The 26,364-nt window shown below is 42.3% G+C and overlaps 1 protein-coding gene across 3 annotated transcripts in view; it reads left to right on the top strand.

The window, feature by feature from the left end:
- The window catches only part of FAM168B (family with sequence similarity 168 member B), a 34,194-nt gene extending 9,928 nt beyond the window's left edge, over positions 1 to 24,266 (top strand). For 2 of the 3 annotated variants that reach the window (XM_045479335.1, XM_045479336.1), the window contains exons 3-7: positions 6,490 to 6,573; positions 20,632 to 20,774; positions 20,910 to 21,087; positions 23,237 to 23,362; positions 23,803 to 24,266. In XM_045479335.1, the coding sequence (XP_045335291.1) occupies positions 6,490 to 6,573; positions 20,632 to 20,774; positions 20,910 to 21,087; positions 23,237 to 23,349 (518 nt within the window). In that variant the 3' untranslated portion in view covers positions 23,350 to 23,362; positions 23,803 to 24,266. The remainder of the gene's footprint in view (positions 1 to 6,489; positions 6,574 to 20,631; positions 20,775 to 20,909; positions 21,088 to 23,236; positions 23,363 to 23,802) is intronic. The other variant, XM_045479337.1, reaches the window with a different exon arrangement.
- Positions 24,267 to 26,364: the final 2,098 nt, after the last annotated feature.

The following is a 26,364-nucleotide window of genomic DNA, read 5'->3' as shown; positions in this document are numbered from 1 at the left end:
ATTTTTTTCTTTCTGCTCCCTCTCTCTTGGGACTTACATTTATAAGTGTAGTAAATCATTTTACCTGTTTCTTGTGTCCTGCGTTTTTTTGTCTTTTACATTTTTTTCCTCTGTGAGCTTTAATGTGGATATTTTATCCGGAAACCGCCTCAGTAGGTTGATTTTTTTTTTTTTTTTTTTCCCCCTCAAAATAGCAGTAACAGTGATTCTTCACGTATTTTTTTGTTTCTGCTCCCTTCTGTCTTGGGACTTATATTTATAAGTGTAGTAAATCATTTTACCTTGTTTCTTGTGTCCTGCATTTTAAAAAAAAATTTTTTTTTTTTAACGTTTATTTATTTTTGAGACAGAGAGAGACAGAGCATGAACAGGGGAGGGGCAGAGAGAGAGGGAGACACAGAATCTGAAACAGGCTCCAGGCTCTGAGCTGTCAGCACAGAGCCTGACGCGGGGCTCGAACTCACGGACCGTGAGATCATGACCTGAGCTGAAGTCGGACGCTTAACCGACCGAGCCACCCAGGCGCCCCAGTCCTGCATTTTTTTGTCTTTTACATTTTTTCCCTCTGAGCTTTAATGTGGATATTTTGTACCAACCTGCTTCCATTTCACTAATCCTGCTAATTCTTCTCCAGTTTGCTATAAAACGCATTTATTGAATTGACTTTTTTCATGTACTCCAATCTTCTCTTTTCTCCAACATACTAATCACAGTCATTTTAAAGATCTTGTTTGGTGACTGCAGTCTGTGAATCACCTGTGGGTCTGTTTTTATTGTCAGTTGTCCCTTTTTTTGTTTGTTTCTCAGCCATGTGGTCCTGTCTCCGCATGCCTAATGTTTTTTCATTCAGTGCAATACACAGTGTACTAAAATTGGAGGTGGGCAGTCCCTATCAAAATAACACCAGTATTCTTCACAGAGCTAGAACAAATAATCCTAAAATTTGTATGGAACCAGAAAAGACTCCGAATAGGCAAAGTAATCCTGAAAAAGAAAACCAAGGCTGGAGGCATCACAATTCCAGACTTCAAGATGTATTACAAAGCTGTAATAATCAAGATAGTATGGTACTGTCACAAGAACAGACACTCAGATCAATCGAACAGAATAGAGAACCCAGAAATGGACCCACAAAGGTATAGCCAACTAATCTTTTTTTTTCTTTTTTTAATTTTTTTAAATGTTTATTTTTGAGAGAGAGAGAGAGACAGAGCATGAGCAGGGGAGGGGCAGAGAGAGAGGGAGACACAGAATCTAAAGCAGGCTCCAGGCTCTGAGTTGTCAGCACAGACCCAACGCAGGGCTCAAACCACAAACCACAAACTGTGATATCGTGACCTGAGCCACAGTTGGACACTCAACCAACTGAGCCACCAGACACCCCAACTAGTCTTTGACAAAGCAGGAAAGAATATCCAATGGAATAAAGACAGTCTCTTCAGCAAATGGTGTGAAAACTGGACAGCGACATGCAATAGAATGAACCTGGACCACTTTCTTACACCATACACAAAAACAAATTCAAAATGGATGAAAGACCTAAGACAGGAAGCCATCAAAATCCTAGAAGAGAAAGCAGGCAAAAACCCCTCTGACCTCGGCTGCAGCAGTTTCTTACTCAACATGTCTCCGGAGGCAAGGGAAACAAAAGCAAAAATTAACTACTGGGAACTCATCAAAATAAAAAGCTTCTGCACAGTGAAGGAAGCAATCACGAAACTAAAAGCACATGGAATGGGAGAAGATATTTGCAAATGACATAACAGATAAAGGGTTAGTATCCAAAGTCTATAAAGAACTTATCAAACTCAACACCCACAAAACAAATAATCCAGTGAAGAAATGGGCAAAAGACATGAATAGACACTTCTCCAAAGAAGACATCCAGATGGCCAACTGACACATGAAAAAATGTTCAACATTACTCATCATCAGGGAAATACAAATCAAAACCACAGTGAGATACCACCTCACACCTGTCAGAAAGGCTAAAATTAACAATTCAGGCAGCAACAGATGTTGGTGAGGATGTGGAGAAAGAGGAACCCTTTTTCACTGCTGGTGGGAATGCAAACTGGTGCAGCCACTCTGGAAAACAGCATGGAGGTTCCTCAAAAAATTAAAAATAGAACTACTGTATGACCCAGCAATTGCACTACTAGATATTTATCCAAAGGATACGAGAGTGCTGATTCAAAGGGCCACATGCACCCCAAAGTTTACAGCAGCACTATTGACAATAGCCAAAGTATGGAAAGAGCCCAAATGTGCATCTACTGATGAATAGATAAAGAAGATGTGATATATGTATATTTATGTTATATATAAATATATGTAATGGAATATTACTCGGCAATAAAAAAGAATGAAATCTTGCCAATTGCAACAATGGATGGAACTAGAGTATTATACTAAACAAAATTAGGGAAAGACAAATATGACTTATGTGGAATTTAAAATACAAAACAGATGAACATAAGGGAAGCAAAAATAATATAGGGAGGGGGACAAACCACAAGAGACTTTTTTCAACGTTTATTTATTTTTTTTTTGGGACAGAGAGAGACAGAGCATGAACGGGGGAGGGGCAGAGAGAGAGGGAGACACAGAATCGGAAACAGGCTCCAGGCTCTGAGCCATCAGCCCAGAGCCTGACGCGGGGCTCAAACTCACGGACCGCGAGATCATGACCTGGCTGAAGTCGGACGCTCAACCGACTGCGCCACCCAGGCGCCCCCACAAGAGACTCTTAAATACAGAGAACAAACAGGGTTGCTGGAGGTATTGTGGGTGGGAGGATGGGCTAAATGGGCAAGGGGCATTGGGGAGAACACTTGCTGGGATGAGCACCGGGTGTTATATGTAGTGATGAATCACTGGATTCTACTCCTGAAATCATTATTGCACTATATGCTAGCTAACTTGCATATAAATATAAATATAAATAAGAATTGTAAGTGGTCCAGTTGATGTCTTCCTTTGTGAGGCAAGATAGCATACTGATTGAGCTTTATTTTCTTCAAGCCAGCTTTATTGAGTATGATTGACAAGTAAAAATTACATATATTTAGGTTGTACAACATGTTTTTTTTAAAGGGGTATATGATGATTTAGTATATGTATACACTGTGAAATGATTACTGTAATTGAGTATCTTCAAATGCTATCTATCATATTTGGAGATTAGAGTTTCAACATACAAATTTTGGAGGGGGCGTATTCAGTTCATATCATGCCCCCATGCCAATATGTCCATGTATTTGAATTTCTCTTTTTGTTACACAAAACGTGGTGGACACAGATAGAATTAGAGAAGTAGGCTTTTTAGTGGGGGAGGATAATACTTGTGAAAGATCTAATGAAGAGGAAGCAGAATCAGGTAGGGAGAGCCTCAGGACTGTGCTACACATTGCTGAGGTCTTAGCCAGCTCAGGGGAAAGCTGTGAGGGAAGGATTGGTGGTTAGAGGAGGCCCTCATTAGGCAGAAGTGGCCCTGGGAGTCAGCCCACATACTTCTCATGGCTGAGCAGGGGGTTCTTTTCTGGAATAGTGATGCAGGTGGTAGTGTTCACTTTGTTTTGTCAACTTAAGATATTCTAGGAGTCATTCCATGTTGGTTCACAGAGGTTTGCCTTGTTCTTTTTCATATTTTGCATAATGCTGCTGTTGTAATCTTGCATCTTGTGGGGTTTCCAGAGTTTATTCAACTAGTTCTTTGGATAGATATGTTATTTGAAGTATTTTGGTATTCCAGCAATACTGCAGCTTATATTGATTGTGGAAATTATCTCCAGAGTGGATTCCTTGACATGGGATTGCTGGGTGAGAGAGTAAACACATACGTAATTTTTAAAATACTGATGATTTCCCTTCCATAGGATTTTTATTGTTTTGTATTCCTACCAGAAGCATGGTTTCCCCACAACCTTGCCAACAAAGTGTGTTTTCAGCTTTTGGATTTTTGCCAATCTGATGTTAGAAATGGGATCAGTGTAGTGGTAGTTGGCAGTTCTATCCATGTCTTCTATTTATTTATTTTTTTCTATTGTTTTTTTTTTTTTTTTTTTAGTTTTAAGAATTATTTATATATTAGGAGTATTAACTTTTGTATAATTTGCAAGTATTTTTGCTTTGTATTTTTTTTTATTTAGCTTATGGTATCTTCTGTTCTGAACTTCTTATTTTCATGAAGTGATTAGTCATAAAAGTGATTAGGATATGGGATTACTTCCAAGTGTTTTACAAGAGTGGAGTCTAGGTTGTGTAATTTCTAGCTTTCTAGTGTTTCTGTCTCAAAAGGGAGCTAGACTAGATGTTGAAGGAAACAGTCTGTGGTACTTACTATGAGGGGCATTTTTAGGAAGACTGTGCTGTGGCCAGGAAGATTGATAAGAATAGGAAGGCACAGTGCTTTTCCACTTATTTATTAGAGCCCCCCTGCAGATTAGAGTTTTCTGGAAAAATTAAGAAACTGAAGGTGCTACAACCAAGACCAGTTAAAGCAATGTTCGTGAGGGGCTGGGGAGGCAGTCCTTTCAAGGGTTTCCATGTGGGGGGTTTTGTGTGACTACGGTGGAAACCTTTGGACTAGAGTTAAGTGGGGTCCCGCTGTGGGGCCCTGGGTCAGGGTGGTGGTGTGAGTGGTGTGCGAGTGTGGTGTACAGAGGATGTCCTGTTGCTGGTGTTTAATTATGCTGTTTTAAATACTTGTTATTTGGGTTTTCTCTTTCATTTTAGAGCACAATAATTCATTGTTAGAAGGTTAGGATAGGAAGCGCCAAGCAAACATAATAGTAGTGTTCCAGGAACCTCTTAGACACAAGACAAGTACAGGAGCAGATGATGCCCCTGGAGGATTTATTGGTAGAATTCATGGAGAGATGAGGACATGGGATTTTGAGGGGATTGTTGTAGAGGCCTACCCGATAAGATCTAGGTCAGTAGTATTTAAAATTTTCTTCTTAACCATGGAACTTTCAAAGATTTGTAAGTGGTTCCATAGTACTAAGGTAAGTTAGAGCAGCAGGGTGAATTGAGGGCAGGCTCCAGAGCCTGCTTGACCTCCTGCTGCTCACAGTTGAGGCCTCTAAGGAACTGTACAGGGTTCATAGAACACAGATTAAAAACTACCTTCCTGGTCTTTTTAAAATAGACATTTTAGGTCTATTTCAAGTTGAATCTGTCCTTGATGTCCAAAATGAGTGAATTTGGTAAGCATTTGATCTCCTCACACTGTTTTCTAAGTAATTGGGCAAATGGGAAAGTGTGATCTATGAAGGAAACTCAAAATAGCTTCTGCTGAGGTAGAGGAAGATCAATTTTGAGAAAGGAAAGCGACTCTGAAGCAGACGATTGTATATGAGATGAGAAATGGGCACTTGCAAGTAGGGATCCCTTGGGAGTGGTAGGTCTGGAGCCCCTGCCTTGCGAGGAGCCCCGTAGAGCCAACAGGACCACTGCTGGAGCAGGAGATGCAGCAGACCAAGGGCATCCAAGCTGTGCTGGAGAATGCAGGGGTTTCTGTAAGGCACTTTATCCACACCTTTACAGGTGACAGCCAGACCCACAAAGATTTTCCTTCTGGAATTGTACTCTGTTTTCTCCTTTGTTACCTTCCTACCCTTGTGGTTTTTCACTTTAGTTACTCTTAGAACTACAGTGCCTTAAATATCCCTAGGAGACACTTTCTCTGAGTCTCTTCAACACAGAGTCTTTTGAAGTCTGCTGTTCCATTTCAACTTTATTTACAGGTGAGGGCAAGAGGAATAGAGAAGGTAACAGCTTTTCTTAACTAGTTTGTGACAGACAATAGTAAAGACTAGTGAATCTGGGTCATCTTTATTGGTTCTGTGCCCTGAATATAAGGAAAGCTTTCTGATGCTCCAGCTGTCACATGAATGGAGTGTTCTGGACTGTGAGCCAGCTGGGTCAGGGGAATGCCTGGGCATGGGCCTTACAGGGCTCCCTAGGCTGTGAAGAGGCCAGGAGCAAGTAACTGAGGCCCTACTCACTGCTGGTGGACGCCTGGTGACTAGGATTTTGGCCGTAACACTGTTTTATTTGATGTTTTTGTTGTATTCACATGAGTTAGTAGTGGTTGTGGTTTAGTGTTATTAAAGATTCATCATTTGTAATTATTTGTAATTAGGTTGCTTGCAAGTGGGTTGTGAAATTGGATTTTTCCTATTTCCATGTGTCAGTGGTACCAGTTACAGCCCCTTCACGACACGATCTCTCAGCATTCTCATTACTCTTGCTAAGTAATAAATTATATGATGAGAACCTAGAATAAAACTGATAAGTTTGAAAGACTTGATTATGACCCATCCTAATTCTGAGGAAAGGAGACACCTAGTGACAAACTGCTTAGCATACATACCCTTAAGTCAGTCTGTGGAGAAGATAAAAATGACTGGGTCTAGGAGCCATGGTTGTAAAATTGTGTTACTCTTTTAAGTGGTGACATTACATTGTTCTGTTTTTCTCCAGCTGGTTTCCCCATGGGCTATGCGGCCGCAGCTCCTGCCTATTCCCCCAACATGTACCCTGGAGCAAATCCTACCTTCCAAACAGGTATGCAGCCTGTATGTGCTGGGTGGTAGAAGTGCTTTGCATGGCCGGGGAGAGTGTAAAGTGGGTGGGTGTTGAGAAGAGAGGTTATAGAATTAGGATTTGGGGTTGAGTTGATTTCTTGGTTCGTAAGATTAGCCTTGTTGTTGAGTACAATAAAAGCTTTATTCTTACTGCATGTAGAGGTCTCTGGACACTGTGTTTCTCATGTTCTTCCACAACGTAGATCTTCATTCTAATCATAGGTTGTAAGTTGCAGGTAACTAGAGCCAGGATACATATTTATGAAATAGTGTTGATTACTAGAAACTAAAGATTATTTTGTCTGGTTAATAGGTGGAATTCCATGTTGCTAACATTTTTAGAGATAACCGATTTCTCCCATATTTTAGCACTTTGGTTATAGTTTTACTTCTTTTCTTTGAAGTATAGTTAACAATGTTCCATTAGATTCCATAAATCTATAAGTTATGCTGTGCTCAAAGTATAGCTACCATCTGTCACCAGACAACCCTATTACAATACCATTGATTATATTCCCCATGCTGTCTTACTTCCTCTGCATGAGAATATTTTTAGATTTTAGAAATCATTGATAGAGTTGAAAGTTTACATGGTTTGGGTCGTAGCCTTGTAAAGAGAGTGGGGCTTTTCCTCTGTGAGCTTGCGCTCTGCTGTGGGCTTGTTGCAGGCCCTGTTCACCCAGATCGGACTTCGTGATTCTGCTGCAGCAGTAGCCCACAGTGACCTGAAGGCTTGGCCTTATGAGTCTGCTGGGGTGCTTCCCTTTTTTCATTTCAGAACACCTAGCCGCACACGTTCACTTTGATAGAAAAGCAGATAGCTGTAGTGTCCTTACCTTGAATTCTCCTTATTTTGCCAATCATAAAATTCTTCCTTCTGTGACTCTTTTATCCCTTTTTCCTTTCTTTAAAAAAAATGTTTTATTTATTTATTTTGAGAGAGAGAGAGCACATGAGCAAGGAAGGGGCAGAGAGAGAGAAAGAGAGAGACAGAGAATCCCAAGTAGGGTCTGAGCTGCCAGCTCAGACTGCCGCCAACTGTGAGATCACCACCTGAGCTGAAACCAGGATTTGGATACCTAACAACTGATCCACCCAGATGCCCGCCCTTTCTCCTTTCCTGTCCCTACTCTAACTGTATCTGTTCAGCTTGTAGCTCATAGGCTGTCGAACTCTGTGGCTTGGTCTTCTCCCAAGCTTTCTCCTGTGGTTCATGTTCCCTGCCTGCGTACGCCAGAGTAATGTTCCCAGATGAAGGTTTCCCAGATGAGACTAGTTTTTTGCCACATTGACTTGTTTTTTCCAAAATAGTTTTTGCTTTGTGTTTTTGGGAGCTTTTAATTACCCTTTTTCTCCTACCTGGCAGAGAGTACCTGCTACCTTGTTGCCTATCTTTTGGGGTCTGTAAAAGAAATCCCTTTCCTGGGATCAGTAGTATTATATTATTACTCATTGAATTCTCTAACAGCTAAATGGCACCACTCATCCAGGAGATCACTGGTCTGTTTTCTCTCACTATAGATTGTATTTTTTTTTTTAATTTTTTTTAACGTTTATTTATTTTTGAGACAGAGACAGAGCATGAGTGGGGGAGGGTCAGAGAGAGAGGGAGACACAGAGTCTGAAACAGGCTCCAGGCTCTGAGCCATCAGCACAGAGCCTGACGTGGGGCTTGAACTCACGAACCGCGAGATCATGACCTGAGCTGAAGTTGGACGCTTAACCGACTGAGCCACCCAGGCGCCCCTATTGTATTTTAAAATTTGTGTAAATGAATGATATGGAATGTACTTTTTCAGGGCGGGGGGAAGACTGGCTTCTTCTGTAATTAACATCCGTATTGTAGTCTTTTTTTAATTTTTAAAATTTTTTAGTTTTTATTTTATTTTTGAGAGGGACAGAACTTGATCAGGGGAGGGGCAGAGAGAGAGGGAGTCACAGAATCCAAAGCAGGCTCCAGGCTCTGTGCTGTCAGCACAGTGCCCAATGCAGGGCTCAAACCCACGAACCATGAGATCATGACCTGAGCCGAAGTTGGACACTTAACCGACTGAGCCACTAGGCGCCTCCATGTAGTCTTTATCAGTAATTCATTCCTTTTTATTGTGAGGTTCCCTTGTATGAAAATAACACAGTTTGCTTACCCATTCCCCAGTTGGTGAACGTATGGATTATTTGCAGTTTGGGGCTGTTATCAATGAAACTGCTATGAAGATTTGTGTACAAGTCTGTATGGATATATGCTTTCGTTTCTCTTGAGTAAATACAGAGGGGAGTGGCTGGTTCTTAAAGCAGGTGTATATTTAACTTTGTAAAAAATTGCCAGACTGTCTTCCAAAATGGTTGTAGCATTTTATGTTCCCCATCAGCAGTGTGTGAGAGGTCCAGTTCTTCCCAATACTTGGTGTAGCCATTCTTTTTAATTTTAGCCATTCTAGTGGGTGTGTGGTAATGTATATCATTCCAGTTTTAATTTGAACTTACCTAATGACTAATAATTTTGACCTTTTTTTTTGTTATTTGCCATTTGTAATGTCTTTGGTTGAGTGTGTACATCTTTCACTGTATATCAGTTTTGAGTTTGTTTTCGTGTTGAGTTTGAGAGTTCTTCAGATACATGATTTGCAAATATTTTCTTCTGGTCTGTAGCTTTTTCATTCTCTTAACATTGTCTTTAAAAGAGCAAGAGTTTTTATTAATTTATGTTTTTCTTTAAAGATTTTATTTTTACATAATCTCCACACCCAATGTGGGACTTGAACTCAGAACCTTGAGATCAAGAGTCACATGTTCCACAGCTGAGCCAGTCAGGCACCCCAAGAACAAGAGCTTTTAAATTTAATCACTTTCGGGGCGCCTGGGTGGTTCAGTTGGTTAAGCGTCCGACTTCGGCTCAGGTCATGATCTCACAGTCTGTGAGTTTGAGCCCCGCGTCGGACTCTGTGCTGACAGCTCAGAGCCTGGAGCCTGCTTCAGATTCTGTGTCTCCCTCTCTCTCTGACCCTCCCCCGTTCATGCTCGCTCTCTGTCTCAAAAATAAGTAAACATTAAATAAATAAATAAATAAATAAATAAATTTAATCACTTTCAGGTTATCATTTTGTTAATTTATGGGTCATATGTTTGGTATCATTTCTAAGAAATGTTTGCCTAACCCAGATCACAAAGATGTTCTGTTTTCTTCTAGAAGTTTCATAGTTTTAGGTTTTACATTTAAGTCTGTGGCCCATTTTGGTTTAGTTTTTGCATATGGTGGTAAAAATGGATTGAAGTTCATGCATAAGAATTAGTTGTTTGTGGGGCACATGGCTGGCTCAGTCAGTGGAGCATGCGAGTTTGAGCCCCACATTGAATGTAGAGATTACTTAAAAATAAAATGTTTTAAAAAAAGAAAGAAAAAGGAATCAGTTGTTTGTTACCATGTATGATCATGCTGCAGATCACTCTAAAATGTCACATTCTAGAATTTTTTAGAGCAGCTCACTTCTCATGTTTTCTTGGAGTACAAGTTAATGTAAAAGCATACTAAAAGCTTCCAACTCTTTTATTCTTTTACCAAAGAACCTTCAGATTTGTTTGAGGCTGGCAAAGCTGTTCTCGTTGCCCAGCGTGTATAGCTCCCCAAGAGGAAGCTTGGTGTTTGTAGATCTGGTCAGCTTTCTCCTTGGGTGCTACTGGGTGTCCTCCATCTTCTCCCGTGGGTGCCTCTGGGTGTCCTCCATCTTCTCCCGTGGGATCCTCTGGGTGTCCTCCATCTTCTCCCGTGGGATCCTCTGGGTGTCCTCCATCTTCTCCTGTGGGATCCTCTGGGTGTCTTCCATCTTCTCCCGTGGGTGCCTCTGGGTGTCCTCCATCTTCTCCCATGGGAGCCTCTGGGTGTCCTCCATCTTCTCCCGTGGGATCCTCTGGGTGTCTTCCATCTTCTCCCGTGGGTGCCTCTGGGTGTCCTCCATCTTCTTCCATGGGAGCCTCTGGGTGTCCTCCATCTTCTCCCGTGGGTGCCTCTGGGTGTCCTCCATCTTCTCCCATGGGAGCCTCTGGGTGTCCTCCATCTTCTCCCGTGGGAGCCTCTGGGTGTCCTCCATCTTCTCCCGTGGGATCCTCTGGGTGTCCTCCATCTTCTCCCGTGGGATCCTCTGGGTGTCTTCCATCTTCTCCCGTGGGTGCCTCTGGGTATCCTCCATCTTCTCCCATGGGAGCCTCTGGGTGTCCTCCATCTCCCGTGGGTGCCTCTGGGTGTCCTCCATCTTCTCCCGTGGGAGCCTCTGGGTGTCCTCCATCTTCTCCCGTGGGATCCTCTGGGTGTCTTCCATCTTCTCCCGTGGGTGCCTCTGGGTATCCTCCATCTTCTCCCATGGGAGCCTCTGGGTGTCCTCCATCTCCCGTGGGTGCCTCTGGGTGTCCTCCATCTTCTCCCGTGGGAGCCTCTGGGTGTCTTCCATCTTCTCCCGTGGGAGATAAGTCCTTTCTTGCTACTTTGCCATGACTGCTCTCAGGTTGTTGTAACCACAAGGCTGGGTTAGGCAGGTGGGAGTAATGGCATTGTTGGGAACGGTGGCTGCCTCATTCAGAGGAGCATTTGCTGATAGATGCCAGAGTTGTCACCTGCCAGACTGCTGGCGCAGTATTGTCAGACCCTCTGATTTTTAGGAAAAGCTGGGAATAAAGATGTATATGAAATTTGTGAATGACAAAGTAAGCTGAGAATAAAAAATAATCTGGGAAGAAACCAGGATAAAGATATATATGAAACTTGCAAATGAGAAAATAAAAGGCACTTTGAAGGTCCTTCCAGTGTCTTGCAGTGCTTTCAGCCACCTTACCTGAGTCTGGGCCATGGCTGTGCTCCCATCTTTTTCTAGGATCTACTCAGTGTTTTCATACTGTAAATTTAAAAATTTGCCTTTTTGAGGCGCCTGGGTGACTTGGTTGGGCGTCTGACCTCGCCTCAGGTCGTGATCTCACGGTTTGTGGGTTCGAGCCCCATTTTGGGCTCTGTGCTGACAGCTCAGAGCCTGGAGCCTGCTTCAGATTCGGTGTCTCCTTCTCTCTGCCCCTCCCCCACTTGTGCTCTGTCTCTCAAAAATAAATAAATGTAAAAAATAAAAATAAAAATTTTCATTTTCCATGGGCCTTTCATTTCACCTGATGAGCAAGCCAGAGTTGTCCTTATAAAAAAGTTAAAGTTTGTCTCCATTTCTGTTGTTTTCTCAGTCTGCCTTCTGGTTCTCTTCACACCACGTTTGTAGATAAAACTAACGTAGTACAGGTGGTGTGTTTGTGGAGATTGGCTTTCAGAGAGTTAGTAGTCCTAATATTGCTTATTTCTTAGTTCTTCTAAGTGTGACATGATGAGGGTTTAGAGAACTTTGTAATGAGATGTCATATCTTTTGCTGAAAGATTCCATTACTTGAACCTGTAGGTGGAGGCATCATTCATTTCATCCTCATGGACAAGTGTAACAGGCTGAGTACCCATGCAGCCAGAGTGGGCTGTCCTTTCTTAGAATCAGAGGAATACATTGGAAAGAGTTTGGGCTGTGGAGTTAGCTAGATGTGGCTCAAATCCAGACTGTATCACTCCTGGGAAAGTTATTTTATTTCATTTTTAGCATTTGTATAATGTTTTTCTTTTTAATATAATTTATTCAAGTTAGCTAACATACAGTGTGTATACAGTGTGCTCTTGGCTTTGGGAGTAGATTTCCATGATTCATTGCTTACATACAACACCCCGTGCTCATCCCAAGTGCCCTCCTCATTGCCCATCACCCCCACTGCTCAACCCTCAGTTTGTTCTCTGTATTTAAGAGACTTGGTTTGCCTCCCTCCTTCTCTGTTTGAAACTATTTTTTTCCCCATTCCCTTCCGCTATGGTCTTCTGTTAAGTTTCTCAGATTCCACATATGAGTGAGAATACATATTTGTCTTTCTCTGACTGACTTGTTTCACTTAGCATAATACCCTCCAGTTCCATCCATGTTGTTGCAAATGACAAGATTTCATTCTTTCTCATTATTGGCATTTGTATAATGAATTCACATGTTCCCTCAGCTGTGCTATTTGAGGATTCCGGCAAGCAGCATGCACAGTCAGGCTCCCGTGGCCCTGAAGATGCACATTCACACTTCCCCGTTTAGTCATGAGTATCTGAAATTAATATTTACCATTATCATGTAAAGTCACCAAGAACACATTCAATTCTTTGTAGTAAACTCTATTTAAGAAGTGATTCAGACACTACATTAGCACATATTTTGGGGGGATATTTATTTATTTTCTAAGTTTTTATTTAAATTTCAGTAAGTTAACATACAGTGTAATATTAGTTTCAGGTGTAGTATTTAGAGATTCATTACTTAGATACGATACTCAGTGCTCAACCCAACAAGTGTTCTCTTTATTACCCATCATGCATATAACCCATCTCCCCACCCACCAGCATACATTTTTTTTTACTTTCTAAAAAACGTTTATGTAATTTTGAGAGAGAGGTGTGCACATGAGGGGGGAGGAGCAGAAAGAGAGAGCGAGTGAGAATCCCAAGCAAGCTCTGCACTGCCAGCACAGAGCCTGATACAGGGCTGGAACCCTGTGTCACGAACTGCAAGATCATGACCTGAGCAGAACAAGAGTCAGATGCTTAACTGACTAAGCCAGCCACCCAAGCACCCCACCAGCACACATTTTAAAGGGAGGAAAAAATGTTGCTAGGAGTGATGAAATAGTTTCCTTGGTTGCTTTGCCCTGCAGGGCTGGATGGAGGATAAATTGGGGAAGATTTGAATTATGTCCGTGAAGTAAGACCCCAGGTTTGTTTAAAAAATAAACTTCATTTATGGCAGCCACACAGGAGAGAAAAGCCTTACAGTGTTACCAGGTTGTGGAGTCATGGGATCTGTTTCTGTCTTGTTTAAATTAAAGGTTTAACATGCACATAGTTTACAGATAACCTCATTCTCCTTCCCACTCCTGGTATGTGACCACTTGAGCATCCTGTGGTGAGTGGTTATTTTCTTCAACTGCTCTGACCTCCCTGGACCTGGTATCCTAGTTGAGGCCTTATCCTGGGGGTTATTCTTCTCCATCATCTTGAGTTGCTCGTGTCCTTTCCTTCTGCTTGATTCCGTGTCTTAGTTTACTCTTCGGTTTTAGTGGAGGATCCCCTTTAGTAGTCTTCTGGTAGAGATTGGGAGAGTCAGTTTTGAAATTTTCATATCCTGAGGACATTTTGTTCTGCACTCACTTCAGTAGTTGGCTTATAGAATTCTGGGCTCGCAATTACTCCCAGAATTTTGAAAATATTGCTTAATTGTTTTCTAGCTTTTGTTGCTGCTGAGAATTTTGATACTTTGCTGATGCTTGATTGACTGTAATATAACCTGTGTTTCTCTTTGGTATTCTGTAATTTATTTTTTTTTTTGTCTCCAGTGTTTTGAAATTTCATGGTGCTGTGTTTTGGTGCAGGTCTTTCCTCCTCACATACATTTTATGATCTGAATTTTCTTTTTAAATTTAAAAAAAAAAAATTTTTTTTTTTATTAACGTTTATTTATTTTTGAGACAGAGAGAGACAGAGCATGAATGGGGGAGGGTCAGAGAAAGAGGGAGACACAGAATCCGAAACAGGCTCCAGGCTCTGAGCTGTCAGCACGGAGCCTGATGCGGGGCTCGAACTCACAGACTATGAGATCATGACCTGAGCCGAAGTCGGACGCTCAACCGACTGAGCCACCCAGGCGCCCCTTAAATATTTCTTAAAGATTTGTTTTCTAAGTATTTATTTAATCTCTACACAAACCATGGGGCTTGAACTCAACCCTGAGATCAAAAGTCACATGCTTTTCTGACTGAGCCAGCCAGGCACCCCTATTGTTCTGAATTTTCTAAACAAACATCTTTTATGCTCAGAAACTTACTATATAAAATCTTGTGTGGTATATAGTACTTTTAGAAGAAATGATCTATTCTACAAAAAGTTTTTGGCACCTCACAATTTGCAGTCTCAGAACAGTGGCCCTATACATGAGTGTTTCCTTAAGAGGAAGTCAGCCATTGGTGACTCACTTGTTTGATGAGAGTGAAAGGAGAAGTGCTCTAATCATTTTGTTGTCTGGGTTGCATTGCTATGGATGGTCTTTTTAGGAAAGGAGAATCTGGAAAGCTATTAATATTTTTAAAAGACTGAGCAGTAGGGGCGCCTGGGTGGCGCAGTCGGTTAAGCGTCCGACTTCAGCCAGGTCACGATCTCGCGGTCCGTGAGTTCGAGCCCCGCGTCAGGCTCTGGGCTGATGGCTCAGAGCCTGGAGCCTGTTTCCGATTCTGTGTCTCCCTCTCTCTCTGCCCCTCACCCGTTCATGCTCTGTCTCTCTCTGTCCCAAAAATAAACAAACGTTGAAAAAAAAAATTAAAAAAAAAAAAATAAATAAAAGACTGAGCAGTGAAGGTATTTGGTTTTGTATTGTGAATGGTTGACAAGTCTAACAATTGTTTTAGAAGGCCATGTCAGTTTTGGATGCCGTGTGATGGGGTGTGTGTGTATTTTAAGTTTCCTGTTGAGGGTCTCCTGTGTGACACGGTGGGTCTAGTGCTGTATAAAACAACAGCAGCGAAAAGAAGGTGCCTAGCCTAGCACACACTCAGTTTTTAACGTGACTGGGAGACAGGGTTTTATTCCTTGAAACTGATTTGTCTTGAGTGTTGGATAAAAGATGCCTATATAAAAACACAAAATTTTCTGGTTAGTGTTAGGACATAGCTCATAGTTACAAGAATATGCAGTAAGATAACCTACATTAAAAACCATTGCTGTCATTAGTAGAAATAGTGGGTGACTATTTTTCCAACATTTTATTGTGAAAATTTTCCCATATACAGAGAAACTGAAAACAAATTCACATTGAACCTCTTGTGGACTGCCAAGATTCCACAATAAAATCTTTTAAAATCAACTTTATTTCTGTTTTAAGTTTTATTTGTTTAATCTCTGTACCTCATGTAGGGCTCAAACTCAAGACCCTGAGATCAAGTGTCACATGCTCCACTGACTAAGCCAGCCAGGTGCCCCTACAATCAACATTTAAAATTTACATTTTACTTGTATCACATATGTATCCCTCTGTCTATCCTTCAGTCCATCTTTTTGACGTGTTTCAAAGTAAGTTGTGGACATCAATTACACTTGACCCCATTTACTCCAGTATGCATGTTGTTAATATTTGTTTGCAGCTCTGGGGTACCCACCTGGCTGGTTCAGTTGGTTAAGCATCTGACTCTTGATTTCAGCTCAGGTAATGATCTCACAGTTCGTGAATTTGAGCCCCACATTGGGCTCTGCACTGATAGCGCAGATCCTGCTTGGGATTCTTCCTCTTTCTCTGCCATTCCCCCACTTGTGCTCTCTCTCTCAAAAATATATACATATTTGTTTGCAGTTTTATTTTAGTTTCATTTTCACATGAAACTTACAAATGCACAAATTTTAAATGTACCATTCAATCATAATCTCACAGGTGCATACACAATAGTAGCTTTTTGGAGTCATCTCACCATCTTCAACAAAGCATACATATGAGGCAGGTGTTACAAAAGCCACCTTAAGAGACCTGGGGCCAGCTGGAGGGATTTCTGCAACAGTAGGCCTCTGGCCTCCATTAGAAGAAGAAAGGAAAGGCATTGTAGGTTGACCGTTCATTGATTGTGAATGAAGGACTTCACCTTCTTTCAGTGCATGTGGTTGACCAAAAGAGTGATTCTGAATCAGAGAACCTCTCTGTGGAGGGCTGTATGCCTGGGTCTTCATTGTTTTGGATTTATACTGTATTCCTGGAAGCTTGCTCAGGTTGGCAGCTTCCACCTTGTATGCAGTTCAAAACTCCAAGCTCTTTTTGCAGTTTGAACAGTGACAAAATGGTCTTGGACTTACTTGTTAGGAGTAGTGATAAGTTTTTTAGAGGCTCTCTTTTCTCCAATTTTTCATCCAGGTCATGAATTTGTTGCTTGTGTGTTTTCACTTCCTCAAATAGCTTCTTCTTTTTCTGAATTAGTTTATTGTATTAGGATCAGTGAGATGATGGTGCATGGTGGGCACGCTTGTGACCAGTCATGTTGATGGAAGCACTGCACCTGAGGAGAGTGGCTATTCGTTGTTGCCACTTAGAGTTAACCTCGCAGTTAAAACGAATTTCAGAATAATTTAGGGAAACCTGGAAGGGTCTTTTCACTCTTCAGGGTGAAAACAAAGTAGTTGAGCTTGGGAGTTGCCTGGTTTGGACAAAGGAGTCAGGACTCACAGTCAGGTCTGGGTTTGTACCTGCTCTACTACTTGGGACTGGGTGACCTTTTGGACAGTATCATCTTTATCAGCATCTTCATAATGAACGCCATGAAGGGCATTCTGTGGAGTGAACCTAGGCACACAAAGTACAGGACAGTTAGAAGAACTTCTAAGACTGACTTGGTCCTTGTCAAAGGGGGATTTCTTTCATGTGACTTGAGAAAAGCATCATTTAGAGCTGGTGTACTTCCTGGGAGTCATTCATTTTCTTTCTCTCTCTTAAACTTTTTTTTTTTAAGTTTATTTATTTATTTTGAGAGAGAGTGAACAGGGAGGATCAGAGAGAGAGAGAGGGAGAGAGAATCCCAAGTAGGCTCTGCGCTGTTAGTGCACAGTCTGTTGTGGGGCTCTATCTAATAAACAGTGAGATTACGATCTGAGCCAAAATCAAGAGTCAGACCCTTAACCGACTGAGCCACCCATGCGCCCCTCTCTCTTAAATTAATAACAAAATATATGTACACTTCTAACCACAGTCCAATAATGTAATTAAAATTTTTCAACTTTTTAAAGTTTATTTAAAAAAAATTTTTTTTTTATTTAAAAATTTCTTTTAATGTTGATTCTGTCTTGAGAGACAGACAGACAGAACATGAGGGGCAAAGAGAGAGAGGGAGACACAGAATCTGAATCAGGCTCCAGGCTCTGAGCTGTCAACACAGAGCCCGACAGGGGCTTGAATTCATGAACTGAGATCATGACCTGAGCCCAAGTGCCCAAGTGGACGCCTAACCAACTGAGCCACCCAGGTGCCCCCTTACTGTCTTAAGTCAAATCTTTTTACCATAGCCCTGGTGCTTGATAATTCCTCCCCCCCCCCCCCCCCCACTTTGTTTTGCTGTGATAAACACTGTGATGAGCATTTTTACAGTTGAGTCTGTTCCAATCTATGCTTTTTTTTGGTGGACTTATGGGATGTAAAGACAGACATTTAATGCTAGATTGTGCCCTAGACGTGTACCCATTTGTATTCCTACAAAACAGGTATATCTTTTCTGTTCCTGTGTTGAGTATACTGTCAGTAGAACTTTCTCCTTGATTTTTTCCTTCTCCCCCAAATGCCCCCTGCTCCTACCCCACACACACATACATGTATCAGGTCTGGAAATGAGGTCAGATCTTTGTGGAGGATGGACTGGTCCATAGTGGTGTCACATCTTGACTGCGGTCAGGGCTAGAACTGCTTGGTTCCTCCCTGTGCCAAGTCAAAAGTGGGTTTGAATTAAAGCCTTTTTTTTCTTTTCTTTTTAAATTTTATGTTAGTTTCAGGTGTACAACATAGTGATCCAGTTCTGTCTGTGTGTTATACAGCACAATAAGTGTATTCATCATCTCTCATCGTACAGTGTTATTACAATGTTACTGACTGTATTCTTTGAGCTGTACTTTTTATTCCTCTCCATGACTTATTTTATAACTGGAAGTTAGTACTTCTGAATCCTCCTCACCTTTTCACCCATTACCATTGCCTGCCCAGCCCAGCCCAGCAACCACCACTTTGTTCTCTACTTATGAGTCTGTTTCTGGTTTTTGTTTAGTTTTGTTTTTTAGATTGCACATATAAGTGAAATCACATGGATCTTACGGTATTTGCCTTTCTCCATCTAACTTCACTTAACATAATGCTGTCTAGGTCCATTTGTGTTATTGGAAACGACATCTCATTCTTTTTTTTGTAGTTGAGTAATATTCCACTGTGTGTGTGTGTGTGTGTATGTGTACATACATATACATGACATCTTTATCTGTTCTGTCTATGGGTACTTGGGTTGCTTCCGTATGTTGGTATTGTATATAATGCTACAATAAAAATAGGAGTGTATGTATCTTTCCAAACTAGTGTTTTCATTTTCTTTGGGTAAATACCTAGTAGGGGAATTATTAGATCACATGGTATTTCTGTTTTTAATTTTTTGAAGAACCTCCATACTGTTTTCTGTATTGGCAGCACCAATTTACATTCCCACCAAGGTGTACCAGTGTTCCCTTTGCTCCACCTCCTCACCAGCTCTTACTGTTTCTTGTCTTTTTGTTAGTAGCCATTCTGACTGGTGTGAAGTGATATCTCACTTCACAAAGTGGTTTTGATTGCATTTCCCTGATGTGAATGATGTTGAGCATCTTTTCATGTGTCTGTTAGCCATTTGATCTCTTCTTTGGGAAACTGTCTATTCAGGTCTGCCCACTGTTCAGTTGGGTGCTTTTATTTTGGCGTTCTTTGTGTATTTTGGATAGTAACTCCTTATCAGATTTATTTGCAGATCTCTCCTCTCGTTCAGTAGTTTGGTTGTCTTTTGTTTTGTTGATTGTTTCCTTTGCTTTGCAGAAGCTTTTTAGTTTGATGTAGTCCTAATAGTTTATTTTTGCTTTTGTTTCCCTTGCCTAAGAGATCCATAAGTATGCTGCTAAGGCTAATGTCCAAGAGATTATTGCCTGTTTTCTTTTAGGAGTTTTAAGGTTTCAGGTCTCACATTTAGGTCTTTAATCCATTTTGAGTTTATTTTTGTGGCTAGTTTACGAAAGTGGTCCAATTTCATTCTTTTGCACGTAGCTGCCCAATTTTCCCAACACCATTTGTTGAAAAGACTGTCTTTTTCCCACTGTATATTCTTGCCTCCTTTGTTGTAGATTAATTGGCCATATAAATGTAGGTTTATTTCTGGGCTCTTTATCCTGTTCCATTGATCTATGTGTCTGTTTTTGTGCCAGTATCACCATTTTGGTTACAGCTTTGTGTAGTATATCTTGAAATCTAGGATTGTGATACCTCCAGCTTTGTTCTTCTTTCTCAAGATTGCTGTGGCTGTTTGGGGGTCTTTAGTGGTTCCATACACAAATTTTAGTATTGTTTGTTCTAGTTATGTGAAAAATGCTATTGGTATTTTGATGGGGATTGCATTGAATCTGTAGATTGCTTTCAGTAGTATGGACATTTTAATGATACTAATTCTTCCAGTACATGAGTGTGGTGTCTCTTTCCATTTATTTGTGTTGTCATCAGTTTTTTTTTCATCAGTTTGTCCTACAGTTCTCAGAGTATGCGGTCTTTTACCCTTTTGGTTAAATTTATTTCTGGATATTTTACTGTTTTCGGTGCTGATGTAAATGGGATGGTTTTCTGAATTTCTCTTTCTGCTACTTTGTTATCAGTGTATATAAATGCAACAGGTTTCTGTGTATTTTATGTCCTGCAATTTTACTGAATTCATTAATTCGTTATAATTTTTTTTTTTTTTTACTTTATTTTAGAGAGCGTGAGCTGGGGAGAAGGACACAGAGAGGGAGGGAGGAGGGTAGAGAAAGTGAGAAAGAGGGAGAATATTCCAAGCAGGCTCCACGCTTGGTGCGGAGCCCACAGCTGGGCTTAATCCCTTGACCCTGGGATCATGACCTGAGCTGAAATCAAGAGTCGGATGCTCAACCGACTGAGCCACCCAGGCACCCCAGTGAATTCATCTATTCTAACAGTTTTTGGTGGAGTCTTTAGTTTTTGTATATAGTGCCATGTCAGCTGCAAATAGTGATAGTTTTACTTTTTCTTACCAGTAGGGATGCCTTTTATTTCTTACCTGGTTGCTGTCGCTAGTACTTCTAGTAATGTGTTGAATAAAAGTGGTAAGAGGGGAGGGACATCCTTGTCTTGATCCTGATCTTAGAGGAAATCTCTTGGGTTTTCACTGGCCACTGGCTTCTTTGTTTCAGGTTACACTCCTGGCACACCTTACAAAGTGTCCTGTTCCCCCACCAGCGGGGCAGTGCCACCATACTCCTCCTCCCCCAACCCCTACCAGACTGCTGTGTACCCTGTGCGAAGTGCCTACCCCCAGCAGAGCCCCTATGCACAGGTAGGCCTGGGTGTGCTGTGGGTCCCTTAATTAAGTGCTCTTGGGCATTGTGTGTGTGGGAAGGGTTGGTTCTCTCTGGACTCTGACCCATGAGGTGTGGAGCCCTGTGGTATTTATCTCTCTTCCTCCCTGCAGCAGGGCACGTACTACACACAGCCCCTGTATGCAGCACCCCCTCATGTCATCCACCACACCACGGTGGTGCAGCCCAACGGCATGCCAGCAACAGTGTACCCTGCTCCCATCCCTCCACCTAGAGGCAATGGCGTCACCATGGGCATGGTGGCTGGGACCACTATGGCCATGTCAGCAGGTGAGTCCTTGACCCTGGGTTGCCTGTTTTATGAGAGCCAGGAGACGGGAGAGCCCACTAATTCTCTGACCCTTGGTTTGATTTTTCAATGGCTTGAGTTGTGTGGAAGGACATACTCTTTGGGAAAGGAACAGCATATGATCCTTCTTTCCCTTCCTTTCATTTCTTCCCCTTCTTCTTTTGGTTGAGAGGAGAGGTGTGACCAGCCAAGAACCAAGTACCCTCCCCATAGGGCATGAGTGGATAGTGATCAATGTATTAGACAGGTGAGCTGAGCCCTTAGCAGTAGGGCTGAGGGGCATACCAGTGAACATACCAAGCTTGGGCAGAAGGTGATCACTTTGTATCTGGGTGGGCTGGCCTTCCTGATAACTCCCCTTTAGTGTAGGCTGCAGGGCAAGTTGTGTGAATGTTGGTGTTTGCATGAATCTAGGAAAGCTGGCTTTGTGTTCATGGACATAACAGCCTCTTATAGAAAATCTTTGGCATTGATCACCTTTATTTCCCAAGGCTTCCCTTTCCCTTGCTCAGGAAAATACATCACAGAGAGATGAGACTCCTGGCTAGGATGTGCATATCTCCCTGTGAGCCCCCAGTGGGCATATGGGTTGTCTGTGGCACGCAGCCAAGTACGGAAGATGTCATTGCTTGCCCATGGCTGTGTGTGTGTGTGTTTTAATATTGTTCCCTCCCTCCCCCTTTTTTTTTCCCCCTTTAACTCCAATATAGGGAGATTGTGCCAGAGAGAAAGGTGTGTTAGGATACCATGTGTGTTTCTGCTCAGAGTCTCCCTTGTATTTGGTTTTCCCATACTTTTCTGTGAAGGCACAGACAGAAACTGCATGTTTGAGGCACGTGAAGGGAGAGATGGCAGGCCCTGGGTTGGTTGTGGGCAGGAAGATGGGAAGTGAAGAAAAGCAGGGTGAGGCCGTTAGGTTGGAGGTTATGCTGATTTACAGATGGACTCAGAGTTGCTGAGTTTTCTGCAGATATAGGGAAAATACATTTATCTTCATGTACTTACAAGGTCATGTAGTTTAGAATCTCCCTCCTTCCCTCTCTTTAATTTTTATTATCTTAACCATTTTTAACTGTATTAGTTGAGTAGTGTTAAGTATTTTCACATTGTTGTAAAACAGATCTCTTTCACCTTGCAAAACTGAAGATCTGTGCTCATTAAATAACAGCTCTCTTTTTCCCCTGCCCCACCCTCCCACTCCCCAGCCCCTGGCCACCACCATTCTACTTTCTATCAGTTTGACTACTTGAGATACCTTATGTAAGTGGAATCCTATTGGGTGTGTCTTTCTGTTTTTTTTTTTTTTTTTTAATTTTTTTTTTTTTTTCAACATTTATTTATTTTTGGGACAGAGAGAGACAGAGCATGAACGGGGGAGGGGCAGAGAGAGAGGGAGACACAGAATCGGAAACAGGCTCCAGGCTCTGAGCCATCAGCCCAGAGCCCGACGTGGGGCTCGAACTCACGGACCGCGAGATCGTGACCTGGCTGAAGTCGGACGCTTAACCGACTGCGCCACCCAGGCGCCCCGGGTGTGTCTTTCTGTGACTGGCTTATTTCACTTAGCATGTCATCCTGTATATTCATCCATGGTAGCATGGACAAATTTCCTTCCTTTTTAAAAATTTTTTCATTGTAAAAGCTTATTTATTTGGGGAGGGGTGTTTGGAGGGACAGAGAGGGAGAGAGAGAGAATCTCAAGCAGGCTCTGCACCGTCCCTGAGGAACCCAATGCAGGGCTCAAACTCATGAACTGTGAGATCCTGAGCTGAAGTCCAGTGCTTAACTGACTAACCTACCCAGTCACCTGAATATCTTCCTTTTTAAGGGTAAATAATGATTAATTTGTTGATTATCATCTGATCTGCAAAAATCATTGAGTATGCTTATATGAAGGGAAGGCACAGAGCCTTCTACAGACATTATCATATGAGCTTGCTGTGTTTATACAACTTTGAGTTGTGTATGATCTGAATTCTGACAGCAGTCTAGGTCATGACCACCCCTCTTCCTGTTAAAGCAGGCCAGGCCAGAGCTCTCTTTTCAGGCAGCATGGAGCTGCGTGGTGACATAGGCTAGCCTCATGTGGGTAGTGCTGCCTGCCATTGAGACAGCTGCTCTTTCTTCCAGGTACCCTGCTGACCGCCCACTCCCCAACTCCTGTTGCCCCCCACCCAGTCACTGTGCCCACGTATCGGGCCCCAGGAACGCCCACCTACAGCTACGTGCCCCCTCAGTGGTGATCACCCTGCAAATGTAAGTGACTGGTGAAACCTGGGTTGGCTTTTTTTCCAGTACAGAATGACAAATCTACTATATTTTAAGCACTAACAAGAAAAATGCTTAAATGCCCCTCTTAATCCAAGGGCAGTGTGGCATTTAAAGATTTGTTCTTATTTGGACTCTTAGAAAGTAGAAGGAAGGAAACCATTGAGTACTTGCTGTGTACACTATATACTTTGTTCCTTTCCTAGTCTGTGCTCTAATCTCCTACTGCCTCCTACAGGAACTAGGATTCTGGTTGTAACCAGGAGTCTCTCTAAGGTGTGCGGCAACCAGGAGCAGTGGCCTTTCCCACTGCTGCCCTTTCTGGTCCTAGTGGGTTTTGTCCTCCTTGACTTAAATGAAATTCCTTTTTGGAGCAGCGGTGCCAGGGGTGCTCCGTGTGACCATGTTTGTCTTTCTCCCCCTGCCAGGTTTGAGGATGGAGCTGTGCAGTCACATCTTGGAGGTTCCACAGCTGGTGCTGCAGGCCTCGCGCCTCCAACCTGGACTTTCTTCTTAATGCTCTCGACACTTAGCTAACACTACTCTGGCCCGGCCCAGCAGGTCCCAGCGCCATTAGTTTCCAACTGACTCTGTGGGTTGGTCTTAAAGCAATTCCTGTTTTGTGGGCTGCCTGGCAATTTTTTAGCTAACTGTAATGATAAAAAGGGAGTATTAATCTATTCTGAATCATATCTAGTTGAATGCATGTTTAAAAAAAAACAAACAAAAAACAAAGCTTGCTCAATCTACCTGCAGTGACTGATGCAAAACCATCATATGCAAAACCCAAAGGAATGGAAAAGCATTTTACAACTTGTATCACTAATGCACTGTTGTAATGTATGCAGAGTCTTCAAGTTATAAGTGTTAAAGTGAATTTCTTCATAGAGTATCTGAAATCCCTTGGATGATTCTTCAGCCTTTGGGGTTGATGTGGGTTGCCAGTTGGTAACGTGGACTTTGAGTTTTCAGCCATCTGTTTCTTTCACACTGACTGCACGGGAAGAGAGTCGCAGGGACAGGGAAAGTGCAGGGTGGGCCACCACTGCTTGGGGCACAGCCAGCTTTCTGGACGTCCCTTTTCTTGCCGTTTAGGCTTGCCTAAACATTGTGGTGTGGACATTCTTAGAGATGATCATGAAAGTATAGAGTTGTATGGCCAGTACAGTTAGGGGCAAGAGGTTGTCTGTGTATCAGCAAAGCAGTTTTCTCTGCCATCTCAATTTTCATTACAAGTCTCCTACACGTAGAGATGAGGTTTTCTGTGTCTTTATTGGGAAAGTCTTATGTAGAACTAAATTATTTTCCTGGGATGGAAGATGTGTGAAGGAGAAACAGTCACACTTGGAGGAGGTATTGGTTTCTCCTTTGTTTAGCTTAGAAAACCATTTGTCCCTCCCGCCCCCAGAAGTTTCAGTACGGAAAACATATGTAGGCATTGCTGTCCTCTACCACTCCCCCACCAACGAAGGGCAAAGATTTCAGCTGTCTGTTACGAAGAAAGTTAAATATTTAAAATAACTATTAAAAGGGAACAAAACTCGATTTGAAATTGTTTCTTGTAGAGAGGCAGGACTGTGGCTGTGTTTCAGCCCATCCACCTGAAGGGGCCTTGTCATCTAACACCATCTGGAGGAGACTTCTGGAGATGGGTCTGGGGAGGTGTGAGGGAGGGGCTGGTGCCTCTGGTCTGTGAGCCTTGTCTGCCATCTGTAGCTGAGGGCTGTCAGCACAAAGCAGGTATGGACAGCAAGGGCCCAGGCAGCATCAGAATGCATTTGCCTGCCAGGATTTATTTAGAAAGGAATTTGTGTTTAAAGTCAGAATATTGTACATAAGAAATGAAGGGGATTTTTTTTTTTTTTTTTGCTTAAATGTGCCCAGCTTGTATCAGTGGGAGTGTGTCTGTTCACAGAGGGGGTGGGAGGGTGAGGGTTTTGTTCCCTTTCAGCAGTCTGTCAGGTGGGGGTGGGTGTGCTCCTATTCACCCCATCATTTCAAGTGTATGGGCTTTGGTTGGGGAGGGGACCCTGCTCTTACGTCTCTGGCAGCTAGGTCAGGGCTCTGGCACTGGTTTGGCTTTCGGCCCCATTTCCTGAGTGGCACACCTGACCCCTGAGCCTTTGGTAACCCTATTTTTTATAGTAAGTACCCCATAATTTTCTTTTTTCACGTTTTATTTTATAAGAAGTTTAGGAATATTTTTGCATGGATCATTGTAAACAGAAGGTTCCTTATTCCTAATGTCTATTAACATAGTGTGCTTACTGATAAGTACCTTAAATTGCTTCATTAGCACTTAACCCACGTGTGTGTGTGTGTGTGTGTGTGTGTGTGTAGAGAGAGAGAGAGAGAGAGAGAGAGAGAGTGTGTGTGTGTGTGTGTGTGTGTGTGTGTGTGTGTGTACCATGTACCCCAGGCACACAGTTTGTGTCTACTTTAGCTCTGTGCTGGTTATTCCATCTGTACGGTGGATGGTTTATAATATCCATGAGGTTCCAAGGGTTCCAGGGCTGAACTGATCAAGTAACAGAAAAGTCCATTTCCCCAGTTTAGTGTAATAGATTAGGAGAAAATATGATTTTAGTGTATGCTTTAAAAAAGCCCTAAACATCAAAATGGGAAAACACACACACACACACACACACACACACACACACACACACACATCCACACACATCCTATGTGTAAGGGTGGAGTCACTCAAATGTTGAAGTTATATCGGATGCTTCATTGGGCTTGCTTGAGACATGGTGCACACAGGGTGAGTGTTTTCACAAGCACTGAATTAAATAGTGTTTTCAAGAGCAAGAAGGTTGGGTTGCATTTTGCCCCCATTTATATCAGCTCATAAACACTTTACCCCCTATAATTTTTTAAAATCTTTTTTCCCTTTTGTGAAGGTGAGTTGGGAGACTTTATCAAATACCTTTGCATAATGGAATACATCTGTGTGGAAATCTTTTCACATCAGGGCATCAGCTACCAAA

The sequence above is a fragment of the Leopardus geoffroyi genome, chromosome C1 (assembly GCF_018350155.1).
Source record: "Leopardus geoffroyi isolate Oge1 chromosome C1, O.geoffroyi_Oge1_pat1.0, whole genome shotgun sequence".
Lineage (NCBI taxonomy): Eukaryota > Metazoa > Chordata > Mammalia > Carnivora > Felidae > Leopardus > Leopardus geoffroyi.
The sequence above is the reverse complement of the archived record's forward strand: the minus strand, read 5'-3'. Positions and strand labels throughout refer to the sequence as shown.